The sequence below is a fragment of the Dromiciops gliroides genome, chromosome 1, assembly GCF_019393635.1.
Source record: "Dromiciops gliroides isolate mDroGli1 chromosome 1, mDroGli1.pri, whole genome shotgun sequence".
Classification (NCBI taxonomy): domain Eukaryota; kingdom Metazoa; phylum Chordata; class Mammalia; order Microbiotheria; family Microbiotheriidae; genus Dromiciops; species Dromiciops gliroides.
Genome location: NC_057861.1, coordinates 652,517,226 through 652,531,330, shown reverse-complemented (window position 1 = coordinate 652,531,330; position 14,105 = coordinate 652,517,226). Strand labels below are relative to the sequence as shown.

Here is a 14,105-nt window from a genome sequence, read left to right as displayed (position 1 = left end):
GTAGATTAGAACACAGCAACTAAGGAAAGTCTCAGTTGGGGTACTTTTTAAATAGCCTGTTAGCTAAGAACATTTTTTTAATATTTTTAAAGTTTTATAACCATTAGCTTGGGGGGGTGTAAAATCTAAGATGATTTCTTGCCAATGAGAGAAGAAACTTTAAAAGAAATACAAAAAAATTGGAAAGGACCTTAGTTTGAAGATCTCCAATGAGGGGGGAACTCAGTATTTAACAAGAAAAATGAGAGACTTCAGTCAAATACGTTAAAATCTAGGATAACCATATCTATAGCTTTTCTCGACTTTGCCATCTAAAAAAGGAATTGGCATTGGCATGATCCATCCTTGATGAAGCTCTTAAAGTGCTTATTTTGGTGCCAACAGCATTCACATTCTAATTGGGGGAGACTTGTCCTAATCAAGCTTACTGGTTTTATTTTGAAAACTAGATCCATTTGATTTTTTTCAGTCTTTGAAAAAGCTTCCTTAATATAGGAACCAATTATGTCTGCTAGTTCTTTCTGTACCTAAGTAATATCATTCATTTGGATCTCTGACTTCAAGTCCTCAAAAGCAGCTAGGTGTTCTGTGTTCTTTTTCACTATAGCTATTTTTTATACTTTACCCAGAAGTGGGTATGGGGGTTGGGGGGCGGGTAGTACAGAAACAGAATTATGACGTTCTTGCCTTTTCCCACATAGTTCAGGACAAAATAAATCACTACCTACCATTATAAAATAATACTTAATAAAAGTCATTCCATTAATCTATTTGTCAGATTTTTGCTAATACTTTAACGCTTTTGAGGTAATATTTATGATATGGACACTGTTGGAACCTTCATTTTTGCCAATATGGTCTATCATTTTACTATTGGAAATTATGAAATCTGCATAATTTTTGCATGAATTTGTTATATATGTGTTGAACAAAGTGGGTCAAAACAGATCATTAGTAAACTTTAGGCTATTTCAGTTTGTCATAAGACATTGCTTTGAATAACTAAGATTCCTAGGTCTGTAATTTTATGCAAATGTTAATGCCACTTATTAGAATTGTCAAGAATCTTGATGCTTGTGCAGAGGCTAAATACATAAGCTTATTGCTTGGCCATATTTTTCGGTGGTGTTATTTGATAATCGAGATTGTGCGTACAGTAACTAGAAATCTCCCATTTTAATTCTCAAAATGAAACAGAAGAGAAAAGGAGGAAGAAATTTTCAAGCTCCTCATAGAAGGAATATAATAAAAGGTCAACATGAGAAGGAAGCAGCAGACAGAAAACGCAAGCAAGAAGAACAAATGGAAGCTGAATCGTAAGTGTTTGGGTTTTTTACCCTACTTTTCTTTGTGTTTAGGGATGAAGATTTATACAAGGGCAGCCACGTAAGCTCTTGCAAATATGACTTTTTTCCCATTGTCTATGCCTCAGTTATGTATTCCATTTTTGCAGTGACAGGAATATGGCATTCAATAGGTCATAAACCATATCAATTAAGTAAGAGAACATTGTTTTTGTTACTATTCACGCATTTGTTTATTAGTTATCTAATGCTGAATGCGTTCAGCAGGTATTTCTTTTCATTACTTCACACCATCCCATGGCAAATAATAAATATGCCAGAATATTGGAAACTGTTGAGTTAAGTAAAACCTTTACTCATTCGCAGCTAGGTGGGATTCTAACTAGATGATTAGTACTTAAATTTAATACTTAAAATTTAAAAGTATTAAAATTGATAGAATATGTATGTACAGAGAAAACCAAATCTGTCTTGCTGTTAATTGAAGTAGAAAAGATATTTGGTAATTAATGTATAACACAATTGCTTCTTTGAGAGGACAGTGATAAAAATATTTGGAAACCTTTTCAATGAATAATAAATAATCCCTAGTGCCACATGGCAAATTGATTCTGAACTTTTTCTCTCACTGTTTAACATCATGGCTTTTTAAATGTTCTGAATACAATGTCATAATTCTCATGTGTTTCTTTTTCATCATTATTAAACAACTTTGTAAATAGCTTTTTGTTTCTGTAAAGCATTTCAGGTGGGGAGGAAATAAAGCATTATGCAAAATAAAGTTTATTGTATTGTATTCCCAGCCAATCAGCTTGTAATCTACAATAAAAAAAAAATGGGGGCTCAAACCATTAATCCAGTTTCTACAAAGAGAATGCAAGTGGAGCACAGGAGATGAAGATCTCACTCAGATGACTGAATTTATTCCCCCCGATGGAAGAATTTTGTTCCAGATTGCTAAATTTAAAAAAAGTTGAGGACTTTACCATTTTGTTGAATTAAAATTGTCACAGTTTTTCTTAGGGTACACAACACTACACATTAAGGAGAACTTGAACTGGCAAAATTAGTTCTAGTACCCCTTAATAGTTTTTTCTGTTGAAATCTTTTAGTATGTTAGCAGTTGCGCTCTTTTTTTATCCCAAGATAAAGCCTTAGATTTGTATAATGATAATGTTCAAGTACTTTTAAAAATAAAGATTATTTTTAAAAGCTGTTTTTAAATATCTCTTTGTTCTTGTGTATTTCAATTGGCTTATAATGTGGACTGAATTTCAAGGTACTGGATTTTTAGTGAAATATACAAAATCTACTAATGGTATTTCACCTAAAACTGAATAACCAAAGAATAATGATGTAGCACATAGTACTGAGACTTTATATTCTCTTCATCTAAATGATATTAAACCTAGACGCCATTTAATTGTTCTGTACCACTTTTAATCTTCCAGACCCCTTATCTGATTAGAATAAATTGGACCTGTATATTAAATGTTATGAATACAGACGGTGAAAACTTAAAGTTTGAAGTTTGGTTTTTATGAGATCATCTTGAACACTAAAAATGGAAGAGTTGATGAGTGATGTATTACAAAGTTGCAAGGTTGTAAAATATTTCTGTTAACATTTGATAGGCAGAATAAAGACGAAAGCAAGAAGCCAGAAGTTAAGAAAGTGGAGAAGAAACGAGGTTAGTATATTGAACCTAGTAGTTTGTGTGTTACCAGGACACTTTTTAAAAAAACTTTTTTCTGCTTTGGCTTCTTAATAGATTTTTGTGTAAATTGAAACATCAGGTTCACTTGGGGGAAGTGTGTGGCTCTTATCAAAATTAAACACAATCATTAATGACTGGGTGATTTGTTATACTGACATTTAATAAAACTTATTAATCTACTAGTGGAAAAGAGATTCTCATTAGCAGAGTTAACACTAATAAGAACTAGTTCCTTAGTGGAAGGTAGACACTGCTCATTTTGTGTGTGATTGGTAAGCAGCTTTTGCAATTTATAAGTTGTTAATTTAAGTTATTAGAACAATAAATCCTAACTTTAATATCTTTTAAAATTGTGAAATATTTTGACTAAGGCTCAGATGTTCATTCATATTATTTTCTAAATATTTAATAGAAACATCAATGGACTCTCGACTTCAAAGGATACACGCAGAAATTAAAAACTCCCTCAAAATTGATAATCTTGTAAGTTTATCATGGTAATTATAAAATAGAGGAAGCATGGTATCTACTGTAGTTTGAGAATTTATTGTGATATGAAGGGTTTTTGATAATTCTGTCAATTTAAAAAGTCAGATATCAAAGAAAACACTTCTGTTTGAAGAGTAGTTTAAAATGATTCAATTTAGTCAGATCACAGACTATTAGGTTTTACTAAAATTTTACATGTTCGGGGGAAACTCAATGTTAAAACTTGTCTTTTGTTAAAAAGGATGTAAACAGATGTATTGAGGCCCTTGATGAGCTTGCTTCACTTCAGGTCACCATGCAACAAGCACAGAAACACACAGAGATGATTACAACATTAAAGAAAGTAAGCAGTTTGTTTTTCTCCTTGAGTTTAGCTCTAATTATTATTTTGAATGTTATAGGTAGATTAATGTGATTACTAACATATTTCTTTATCCTTTCCAGATAAGGCGCTTTAAAGTTAGTCAGGTTATTATGGAAAAATCTACAATGCTATACAACAAGTTTAAGAACATGTTTTTAGTTGGTGAAGGAGATTCTGTTATTACACAAGTGCTGAATAAATCACTTGCTGAACAAAGACAACATGAGGAAGCCAATAAAACGAAAGAACAGGGAAAGAAAGGTCCAAATAAAAAACTAGAAAAGGAACAAACAGGTATGTAGTGATTCCTTAATAATCTGTGATCCAGATCCTCTCATGTTACTTGTAGTTCAGTAAAGCTAGGTGATATAATAGAGTGGGTGAACTGAGCCTTCTACAGGCTATTAGAATCACTTAAATGGGATTAATTGGAGGATGGGGGGGGGGTATGGGTGTACGTGCTCACACGTGCTTTTTGTTGTTCCACCTAAAGGTGAGTTTGTCCAGTTCTTAGATTTGTGCAACTATCATTATTTTGTAACCATCTGATAGAAAAGGGGTGTTCAGTTTTTCTGGCAGTATGTCATTTTCTCTTAGCCCTCTTAGTTCATTTTTGTGTCGATAAGATAAGATTTTTAACTACTGAAAGCTCTGACTTGGAAGAACATAACCATAGTTTTGGTGGGCAAGAAAAAATATACTGTTTCCAGCCAGCCATTGTACTTCTGATGTAAATATGTAAAAGCAGCAGAAATTTCAGAAAAGTTAAGATTTTTTATTTTTAAGCTTTTCATTAAGTATAGGTAACCTACTTAAGTTATGAGAAAAAAATTATTAAATTATGATAATGTGACTTTAAGGTATTTCATTTCAAAAGGTTCAAAAACATTGAATGGTGGATCGGATGCTCAAGACAATAACCAGCAACAACACAATGGAGAAAGCAATGAGGAAAGTAAAGATAGGCATGAAGCCAGCATGAAGAAAAAGTGAGGATGTTTATTGGCTTTTAGCATGTCTTAACCCCAAATTTGTGTTAAAAAAAATTTTTTCTTTCTTGGGAACAAGTTAAATAAAAAGGAGTAGTTAGTTATATTAACAGGAATCCAACTTGTGAGTTCTATATCTTCCATGGAATACATATGGTTCTATGTCCATGTCTGAAGATCCTTTGCCTCAACTAAGCATATATAGAGGACAATTCCTTTGGCAACAATAGTCACAACTAGCTTAATTATATAATTTGAATGTCAGCCACTATGCTATACTTTTTTTCCCTTTTAGAGAAAAGTTAATTTGTTTTGTTTGTGATTCTTTGGTTCAGTGTGTGCTGATCTTTGCTTTCCCCCCCCAATTTTTAGAACATCCAGTGAAGAGAGGGAGCCTGAAAAACTTCCAAAGGACTCAACAGTAGAAAACTAATTATGAAGAGAGGATTGTCACCATTTTTCATTTAAAAGTTTGACTGCTGAAAGTTTTAAGTAATTTTTATAAGCATAGGTTTTGATGTTTAAAAACTTGTTTAAAGGGGAAACAGTCCCATTTCTATCTTTGTTTTAAAAGTAAACATTCTTGCTGATTGTATTTGTGCAGTATTAACCGCTATATACACAGTAAAAGTGTGTGTCTTTGGGGGAGAAAAGATCCATTTAGGAAACGTTAAACTGCTTTTATTTTTCAAGAGTTATAGTTGTAGTATATTTTTTGATTATTGTATGTTTAATGTGTAGTTAATGGTGGTCAAGAGTTACTTTTTTTAACTGCCACCTGTATAAACTCTTCCCATGCTCCTAAATACCGTGGTATTTTTTTGTGCATAGTTTTTACAAATCTTGTATTTACTGGATTGTCTTTTCACTGTGGTTTTTGTAGAAGTTGAGCATTTTTATAGTAGCTAAAAATGTTACTTCTGTGTAAGAATACTCATTCACTCCCTTTTATAGAAATTAGTATTAATCTTCCAAACTCCATTTGCCAGGTTTTCCTGCTTTGAAACAATCTGAATTGTGATGCCTTTATTTTATTTTTTTTTAAGCAGTTGGGTAACCCAGATGGCAATTTGGGAAGTAGCAGCTTTGTTTTTTAACAGGTAAAAATCACGTGCGTTTTCTCTCATTTTTTTGGTAGTAGTTGGGCATAGCTTTATGAATGAAGCTGGATAAATAAGGGTTATTAATTATCCAGTGAGAAAGCAATCTAGAATGGTGGTTAGTGGGAACATTCAAATCTATGGGATTTTTTATCAGTAAATGAACCTTAGCATTAGGTGGAAATATTGGAGGCACTTAATGACAGGGAGTGCTCCCTTTTGTAGAACAAAAGTATTCTAATATGAGGTATTCCAGATTTAAATAAATAATAGCAATTTTGAAAAATGTTGGACTATATAAACTCAGTTAACATGTAAATATGCCCCCAAAGTAAAAAATTTAAAGGCACTTCATGTTGTAAAAGTGTGAATGAGGAGAAATTACTGGTAAAAAAGTATATTAGTTGACTAGTTTAAGCAACAGCAATACTTAAAGACAGTGTTTTTAGGTTGAACACTTTTTTAACTACATATATATTTCAGGACTTCTCAATTACTTTAGAAAGCATGTCAAAAAAATTTTTTTTTGGTGGACATTTCCACAATTGGAGCTAGAATACACTGGTTAACTTGTATAGATTTTGTCTTAGACGTTCTATGAAGTACTTTCAAGAGACAAAAAGTTACAAATTAAGAGTATCACCTATTATATTGCTTTGTTGGAATATTGCTATATATGTGCCAGTATATGCTCCTAAGTTAATTTTCTAAAAACCAGATTTATTGTAGTTAATCCAAAGTGTCAATGTAAACTTACCCATTTTTGATTAAAGAATTTTGTCAATCTGAAGTAGTATGTTGTTTACCCTACTTTTTCTAATAAGGAATCTATTTCTCACCTGAGAGCTGACCACTCATCTTTTGACTATAAGAACGTAGGAGAACTATTTCTGAATTTCCTACTTAACCACTATGTATTTTTAGACTTGTTTTTTTGTTGCATGAAGTTATATGTTCTCGCCCAGATTTTTTTGTAGCCCAAAGTTTTATAGAACAAAATAAATCAAAACAAGCGGTAACTTGGTATCAACATTTATAAATCAAACTTTTACAATACAGTACCATTTCTTGGTACTTTTGAGTATATTGTTAGGGTGGTAAGAGAAGAATAAACAATGCAAGCTTGGTACACAGAAAAGATTATGTGGGTATCCAAATTAGGGGAAAACATGATGAAAGTTCAATATTATCACCAACCTTTACACATGTATGATGAGCTTCTCTTAATCAGTGGTATAATTGATGACTACAGTTGTTCCCAAACATCCAGATGTAAAATTCAGTTTTATAGTTAAGATAACCTAGAGAAAAGAAAACAAGAATTTGTACATTTTTCAAAACTCAAGATAGTACCCCTGCTTCTACATACAAAAAGGCCAAGGGGGAGGCAGCAGATAGTGGATAGAGCACCGGCCCTAGAGTCAGGAGTACCTGAGTTCAAATCCCGCCTCAGACACTTAACACTTACTAGCTGTGTGACCCTGGGCAAAAAAAAAAAGATTAAGCCAAGGGTAGATATAGAAAACTAGCAAGTTACTTGTAATAAGGACATAAAATCTATCTTCAATATTGATAGGCATCAGAACCACACAAGTTTATTATTATTATTTTTTTGGTGAGGCAATTGGGGTTAAGTGACTTGCCCAGGGTCTCAGCTAGTAAGTGTTAAGTGTCTGAGGCGGGATTTGAACTCAGGTCCTCCTGAATCCAGGGCCGGTGCTCTATCCACTGTGCTACCTAGCTGCCCCCACCACACGTTTGTTAATCTTAGTGAAAATCAAATGAAACTGCACTGACAACCACAACTAAACCACATACTACTTCAAGTAAGTTCTGCCATTTCAAGTCTTTCATAATTCCTGGGGCACTAAGTGATTATATACAATCAAACATCAATGGAACTAATTAGACTTGCCCTGAAACTATTTCTGATAAAATATTATCCCCCCACCCCAATCTCTTCCACATACTTGAAATATACTCACCATTGTTTTCTCTTGAGGTCCAGTTTCTTGGGTCACAGAAGTAATCTTAAGTGGGTCTAATTTTGACCACTATGTAGTTAGCTCAAAGAAAGAAAAGAAATATAACTAGAATAAAGACTACTATGAATTTAATATATCAAATACCCAAACATTTGAAAGCCTAAGAAAAAAGCTACCAAATAAAATGAACAGCTAAATGAGTTATCACAACAGTCAAATAGATTGCTTTCCAGTTCTAAAGCAAATGCTTTTGCCTAGGATGTTCCTGATGTTCAGAAATGGACATTTCTGAGAAGTACTGTAACCATTCCAAACAACCATGGGTATTCAACAGAGCAAGTCTGTAGTTGTCTTCAGTTAAAAGTTCCAGGGTCAACATAAGGATAAGCAAGGAACTCCCCCAGTTTGTTGCCGTCAGAATCATAATGGAGCATTCGGAAACAAACATCACAGAAGAAACAGGGGTCCTCTGGTGCAAAGCAGTCATTGTTGGTTACCCATCTGTAGTTTAAAGAAAAAGTGTTATTAATATTTCATATCTTGAATAATGGAGTGGTGATAACCCCTACTATAGGATCCTCTTACTAGCAAAATATATTTTTTTTTCATTGAAGAGGCAGCTACATGGCATGGTCCTCTACAAATATGTAAAAGTGGGGAAAAGAATAGCACTTATTAAACACCTTTAAAATGTCATTCATTTGGGGCAGCTAGGTGGCGCAATGGATAGAGCACCGGCCCTGGAGTCAGGAGTACCTGAGTTCAAATTTGGCCTAAGACACTTAACACTTACTAGCTGTGTGACCCTGGGCAAGTCACTTAACCCCAACTGCCTCACTAAAAAGTCATTCTTTCCAAGTACACGGCAGAACAGAGAAGATTCAATATAAAACCATGCTTGTACATCAAGTAAGATATTTGTAAAGTGTTGCAAACCTTGAAGCACTATGTAACTGCTATTATCACTATGTTTATATTGTCAATCAAAACTGCCATGGTAAAATATCCTATCAAACTGACTACAAAAGTTGAGAATGCCCCCAATTAAAATTTTTACATGACTCCTTTTTTTTTCATGTCACCTTTACTCACCATGAGAGGATTTTATCCTGAAGGGGGAAAAAAAATGCCCCACCCATACAGAAGCATTCAATATCTATCCTGTAAAAGTCCTGTATCCAAACAGCAATGTTATAGTGCTTTAGCACTATACTTTAGCACTATAGCAATAAGCTCTTTGTAAAACAGAGGCTGGATGTGTATTCAAAATACATATAGTTAGAAAAAGACTTAACCTAGAATTTAAAATTTGAAGTTAATATAATGCACTGAAGTACAATGCATTTACAGATTTAAAAGCTTTAAAAAATAATGGATAAGGGGGCAGCTAGGTGGCGCAGTGGATAGAGCACCGGCCCTGGAGTCAGGAGTACCTGAGTTCAAATCCGACCTCAGACACTTGATACTTACTAGCTGTGTGACCCTGGGCAAGTCACTTGACCCCCATTGCCCCGTCCCCCCCAAAAGTAAAAAAAAAAATAATGGATATTTGGGTAATTAAAATTTTAACAGCTTAACAGATCATATTAATTCTAAAAAACTATTATTCTGTAGCAAGATAATTCTATAGAGAATAGGGTCAAAATGCCTTATTGAAAAGATTAAACTGGTGGAGTGAAAAGGGTGAAGTACAGGCTAACAAAGGGTATGAGAAAGAGGCATGCTTTGGGAGAAGTAGGAAGGGAGAGGTAGAATAGGGAAAATATTCTCACATAAAAGAGGCACTAGGAAGAACATTTACAGTAGAGGGGCAAATGAGGTGGAGGTGGGGTGGCAGACAATTCTTGACTCTTTGGAAGTGATTCAAAGAGGCGGATACACACACACACACACACACAATACATATATACAAACACAATCAGTTAATCAGTTGTGTATAGGAATGTAGGGGAAAGGGGGGATCAATAAAAGATAGATTAAGAGAGACGGTGGTTGGAAGCAAAACAGACTTCTGTGAAGGGAAAGAAGATAAAAGAAACAGAAAATGAGATGGAGGGAAATTCACTATTAGTAATCATATGAATGATGAACCAACCCATAAAATGGTCTTTAGAACAAATGTAATTGAAACAAACAGTTAAAAATAAAGAGCGGGAGCAGTATTTAATATGCTTCAGCTGAAGGAAAAAAAGCAAAGTTAGCAATCACAATCTAAGACAAAGCAAAAGCAAAACCAGACCAATTTAAGAGACAACATCAAAACTTGTGCTAAAAGGTAAGAGACAATGAAGTGATAGCAAAAAATTCTATAGCAAGTTTCTCTGATAAAAGCCTCCTTTTCCAAATATATACTGAGTATAGAACTGTGTCAAATGTATAAAAAAATAAGAGCCATTTCCCTTTAATTGTCAAAGGATACAATCATGAAATTTTCAGAAAAGGAAATCAAAGCTTATGGACCTCAGCTTCATTTTCTGAAAAATTCTGGAGCTATAATGTTTCTTTTAGTTCTAGAAACTGTAAGATGCCATTTTCCATTGTTCTCTTCCTAGGATTAAAATGGAAATTCTGTTCCCCCTTTTAAGTTTTTCAGTGTTTCACAATCTTAACCATTCTAATTCTAATAGTTTTTCCATTGCTGTGTTGATTAATTCTGATTAATCAGGAAAGTAAATTTCAAGTACCCAAAGAATGTATTAAATACTCTTTTCTTTTCCATGTACAAAGGATATTCCATTTTCCTATACAGGGTCAGAATATTCATGTCCCCAACCACTAATCTTAAGATTTGAGAAAAGACAATCAAACGGGTCACTTACCTGGCTGTGTACATTCTACAAACAAAACATTTCCTGGTCCATAACCAGTGCTTCTTGGTGAGTAGGGGGTAAAGTGTCTTATCCAAGCAGTCATCATGATGTACAAGCCTTGTGGCATAAGGAAGAACACATTGGGGCATTACTAAGAGACAAAGTGTTATATAACCTACCTTCACATTCTCATTTATCACTATTCATGTTACTCGTCTATTTACTGACACCAATATGTAAGAGAACTTCCCTATAAGCATTGAATGTTAAGACCAAAAATGTTTAATGGTAGGTGGGATCCTCAACATTTGCTGAAATCTAGTTTCTATAAAACCTGACTTCAGAATATGATTTATTTTTACAAAGATTTAAATACAAAACTGATGTAGACAAAAACTAGTAATGGTAAAAATGAAAGAAAAAATCTTTTTGGTATAAAAACTTTCAGAGCAAATATAGATTTATATTTATTATTAATATATTATATATATGTTGCATATTTTTTGTTGTTTACATAAACTATCCTTCTAATCATACAGATTTACAACTTTGGAAACCTCTATCCATTATTCTTTCAACCTACATATCCAATCATTCACCATATGTTTTTACCTTCACAAACACTCATAAATACATCTCCTTCCACTATTGCTGCTACTACCCTAGTTTGGATCCTTGTAACCTCTCTTCTGGGCTCCTGCAATAACCTCCTAATGGATCTCCCTGCCACAAGTCTCTCTCTCCATCCATCCTCCACAAAGCTGCCAAGGTGATATTCTTTTTTTAAAAAAATTATTATTTTCCAGTTACATATAAGGATAGTTTTCAACATTTGTTTTCACTGGATTTTTAGTTCCAAACTTTTCTCCTACCCTCCTTTCCCTCCCTCCTCCCCAAGATGGAAAGCAGTCTGATATAGGTTGTATATACAATCACATTAAACATATTTCTACATTAGTCATCTTATGAAAAAAGAATCAAGAGCACAAGGGAAAAACCTCAAAAAAGAAGGGGAAAAAAAAGTCCATAAGTAAAAACAGTATGGTTCAATCTGCATTCATAATTCAGTTCTTTCTGGATGTTGAGAACATTTTCTATGATGAGTTCTTTGAAACTGTTTTTGGATCGTTGCACTGCTAAGAAGAGCAAGTCTATCACCATTGTTAATCACACAATGTTGCTGTTACTGTGTACAATGTTCTCCTGGTTCTGCTCCTCTCAGTCAGCATCAGTTCATATAAGTCCTTCCAGGTTTCTCAGAACTCCTCTTGCTCATCATTTCTTATATACCACAACTTGTTTAGCCATTCCCCTATTAATGAGTATTCCCTTGATTTCCAATTCTTTGCCACCACAAAGAGAGCTGCTATAAATATTTTTGTACATGTGGGTCCTTTTCCCTTTTCTATGGTCTCTTTGGGACACAGACCTAGTAGTGGTACCACTGGATCAAAGAGTATGAACAGTCCCATAGCCCTTTGGGTATAGTTCCAAATTGCTTTCCAGAATGATTGGATCAGTTCACAGCTCCAACAATGCATTAGTGTTCCAATTTTTCCACAGCTTCTCCAACGTTTATTTTCCTTTTTTGTCATATTAGCCAATCACACAGTTGTGAGGTAGTACCTCAGAGTTGTTTTAATTTGCATTTCTCTGATCAATAGTCATTTAAAAATTTTTTTCATATGGCAATAGTTTTGACTTCATCAGAAAAATGCCTGTTCATATCCTTTGACCATTTCTCAATTGGGAAATGACTTACATTCTTATAAATTTGATATAGTTCCCTATATATTTTAAAAATGAGGCCTTTATCAGAAATGCTGGCTGTAAAAATTCTTTTCCAGGGGCAGGTAGGTGGCACAGTGGATAGAGCACCAGCCCCGGATTCAGGAGGACCTGAGTTCAAATCCGGCGTCAGACACTTAATTACCTCACCAAAAAAAAAAAAAGTTTTCCAGTTTTCTGCCTCCCTAATTTTGGCTGCATTGCTTCTGTTTGTACAAAACCTTTTTAAATTTAATGTAATCTAAGCCTTCCATCTTGAGTTTCATAATACTCTCTATCTCTTGTTTGGACATAAATTGTTTTCCTCTCCATAGATCTGAGAGGTAAACTATTCCTTCCTCTCCTAATTTATCTATGGTATCACCCTTTATGTCTAAATTTTTACCTTATTTTTGTATAATGTGTGAGATATTGGTCTATGCCTAGTTTCTGCCATACTATCTTCCAGTTTTCCCAGCAGTTTTTGTTAAATACTGAGTTCCCATCCCAAAAGCTGGAGTCTTTGGGTTTATCAAATGGTAGATTACTACAGTCATTTACTACTGTGTCTCCTGTGCCTAACCTATTCCATGGATCCATTACTCTATTTCTTAGCCAGTACCAAATAGTTTTGATGACTGCCACTTTATAGTATAGCTTCAAATTTGGTACAGCTAGCTCACCTTCCTGTGCATTTTTTCCCCATTAGTTCCCAAGGTGATATTCTTAAAGTCTAAGTATGACTGTATGACTCCCCTTTCTTAAGAAACTCCAGTGGCTCTAAAATCAAATAAAAAGCATGAAATGTAAAGTTCTTCAACGACTGGCTCCAACCAACTTTCCAGGCTCCTTAAACATTACTCCTCTTTTTAAAATTAGCATTAAAAAAATTTCAACATTCAATTTTATAAGATTTTGAATTTCAAATGTTGTTCCCCTTCCTCCCCAAGACAGCAAGCAGTCTGAGATAGGTTATATATGTACAATCATGTTAAACATATTTCCACATTAGTCAAAACAATACTCTTCTTAATGTACTCTTGTGTTCCACCAGAACTTCCTGTCCACATAAAACAGTTCATTTAGAATTCCTGCTGCCATCCACAGACCCTGTACCCAGAGTACCTTACGTATTCTCCTTAAATTCCTAAACTAGATTTTGCCTGCCCTTATGTCTTAAAGAAATCACATCTAACATGTCCCCAGAAGAACTCATTGTCTCCCCCACTGTACCTGTCCTCCTTCCAAACCTCCAAAGTCCTACTAAGGGAGTTGCCATCCTGCCAGCTATCCAGCTTTCACAATGTGTTATCCTCAACACTTTCCTCTCTCATAACCCCCAAACCTAGCTGCCATGTTTTGTTGATTATACTGTCACAATACCTCTTCTATAAGGACCTTCATTAATAGTCTAACTAGTCTTCACTCTAGCACTGGCTGGTAGTCTCTCTGCTTATAGTTACTCATGTCTCGTATCCTCTATCTAAAATAAGACACAAGTTAGCACAAGTCACTCTTCTACTCAAAAGTCTTCAGTGGCTCCCTATTGCTGCTAAAATCAAATCCAAATTCACTCCAAC

General features: G+C 34.3%; 2 protein-coding genes across 7 annotated transcripts in view; one reads left to right on the top strand and one right to left on the bottom strand.

Annotated features, from left to right (window-relative positions):
• Window positions 1–6,753, top strand: part of PSIP1 (PC4 and SFRS1 interacting protein 1) — a 30,509-nt gene extending 23,756 nt beyond the window's left edge. For 4 of the 5 annotated variants that reach the window (XM_043977122.1, XM_043977124.1, XM_043977123.1 and 1 more), the window contains exons 10-16: window positions 1,198–1,316; window positions 2,939–2,994; window positions 3,434–3,504; window positions 3,752–3,853; window positions 3,955–4,168; window positions 4,752–4,863; window positions 5,236–6,753. In XM_043977122.1, the coding sequence (XP_043833057.1) occupies window positions 1,198–1,316; window positions 2,939–2,994; window positions 3,434–3,504; window positions 3,752–3,853; window positions 3,955–4,168; window positions 4,752–4,863; window positions 5,236–5,296 (735 nt within the window). In that variant the 3' untranslated portion in view covers window positions 5,297–6,753. Of the gene's footprint in view, window positions 1–1,197; window positions 1,317–2,107; window positions 2,915–2,938; window positions 2,995–3,433; window positions 3,505–3,751; window positions 3,854–3,954; window positions 4,169–4,751; window positions 4,864–5,235 lie in introns of those variants that run through there. The other variant, XM_043977126.1, reaches the window with a different exon arrangement.
• The window catches only part of SNAPC3 (small nuclear RNA activating complex polypeptide 3), a 50,072-nt gene that overhangs the window by 8,033 nt on the left and 27,934 nt on the right, over window positions 1–14,105 (bottom strand). The window contains exons 8-10 of one of the 2 annotated variants that reach the window (XM_043977128.1): window positions 10,768–10,875; window positions 7,949–8,449; window positions 7,161–7,264 (exon numbers count right to left, since the gene is read on the bottom strand). In XM_043977128.1, coding sequence (XP_043833063.1) covers window positions 8,302–8,449; window positions 10,768–10,875 — 256 coding nt within the window. In that variant the 3' untranslated portion in view covers window positions 7,161–7,264; window positions 7,949–8,301. Of the gene's footprint in view, window positions 1–7,158; window positions 7,265–7,948; window positions 8,450–10,767; window positions 10,876–14,105 lie in introns of those variants that run through there. The other variant, XM_043977127.1, reaches the window with a different exon arrangement.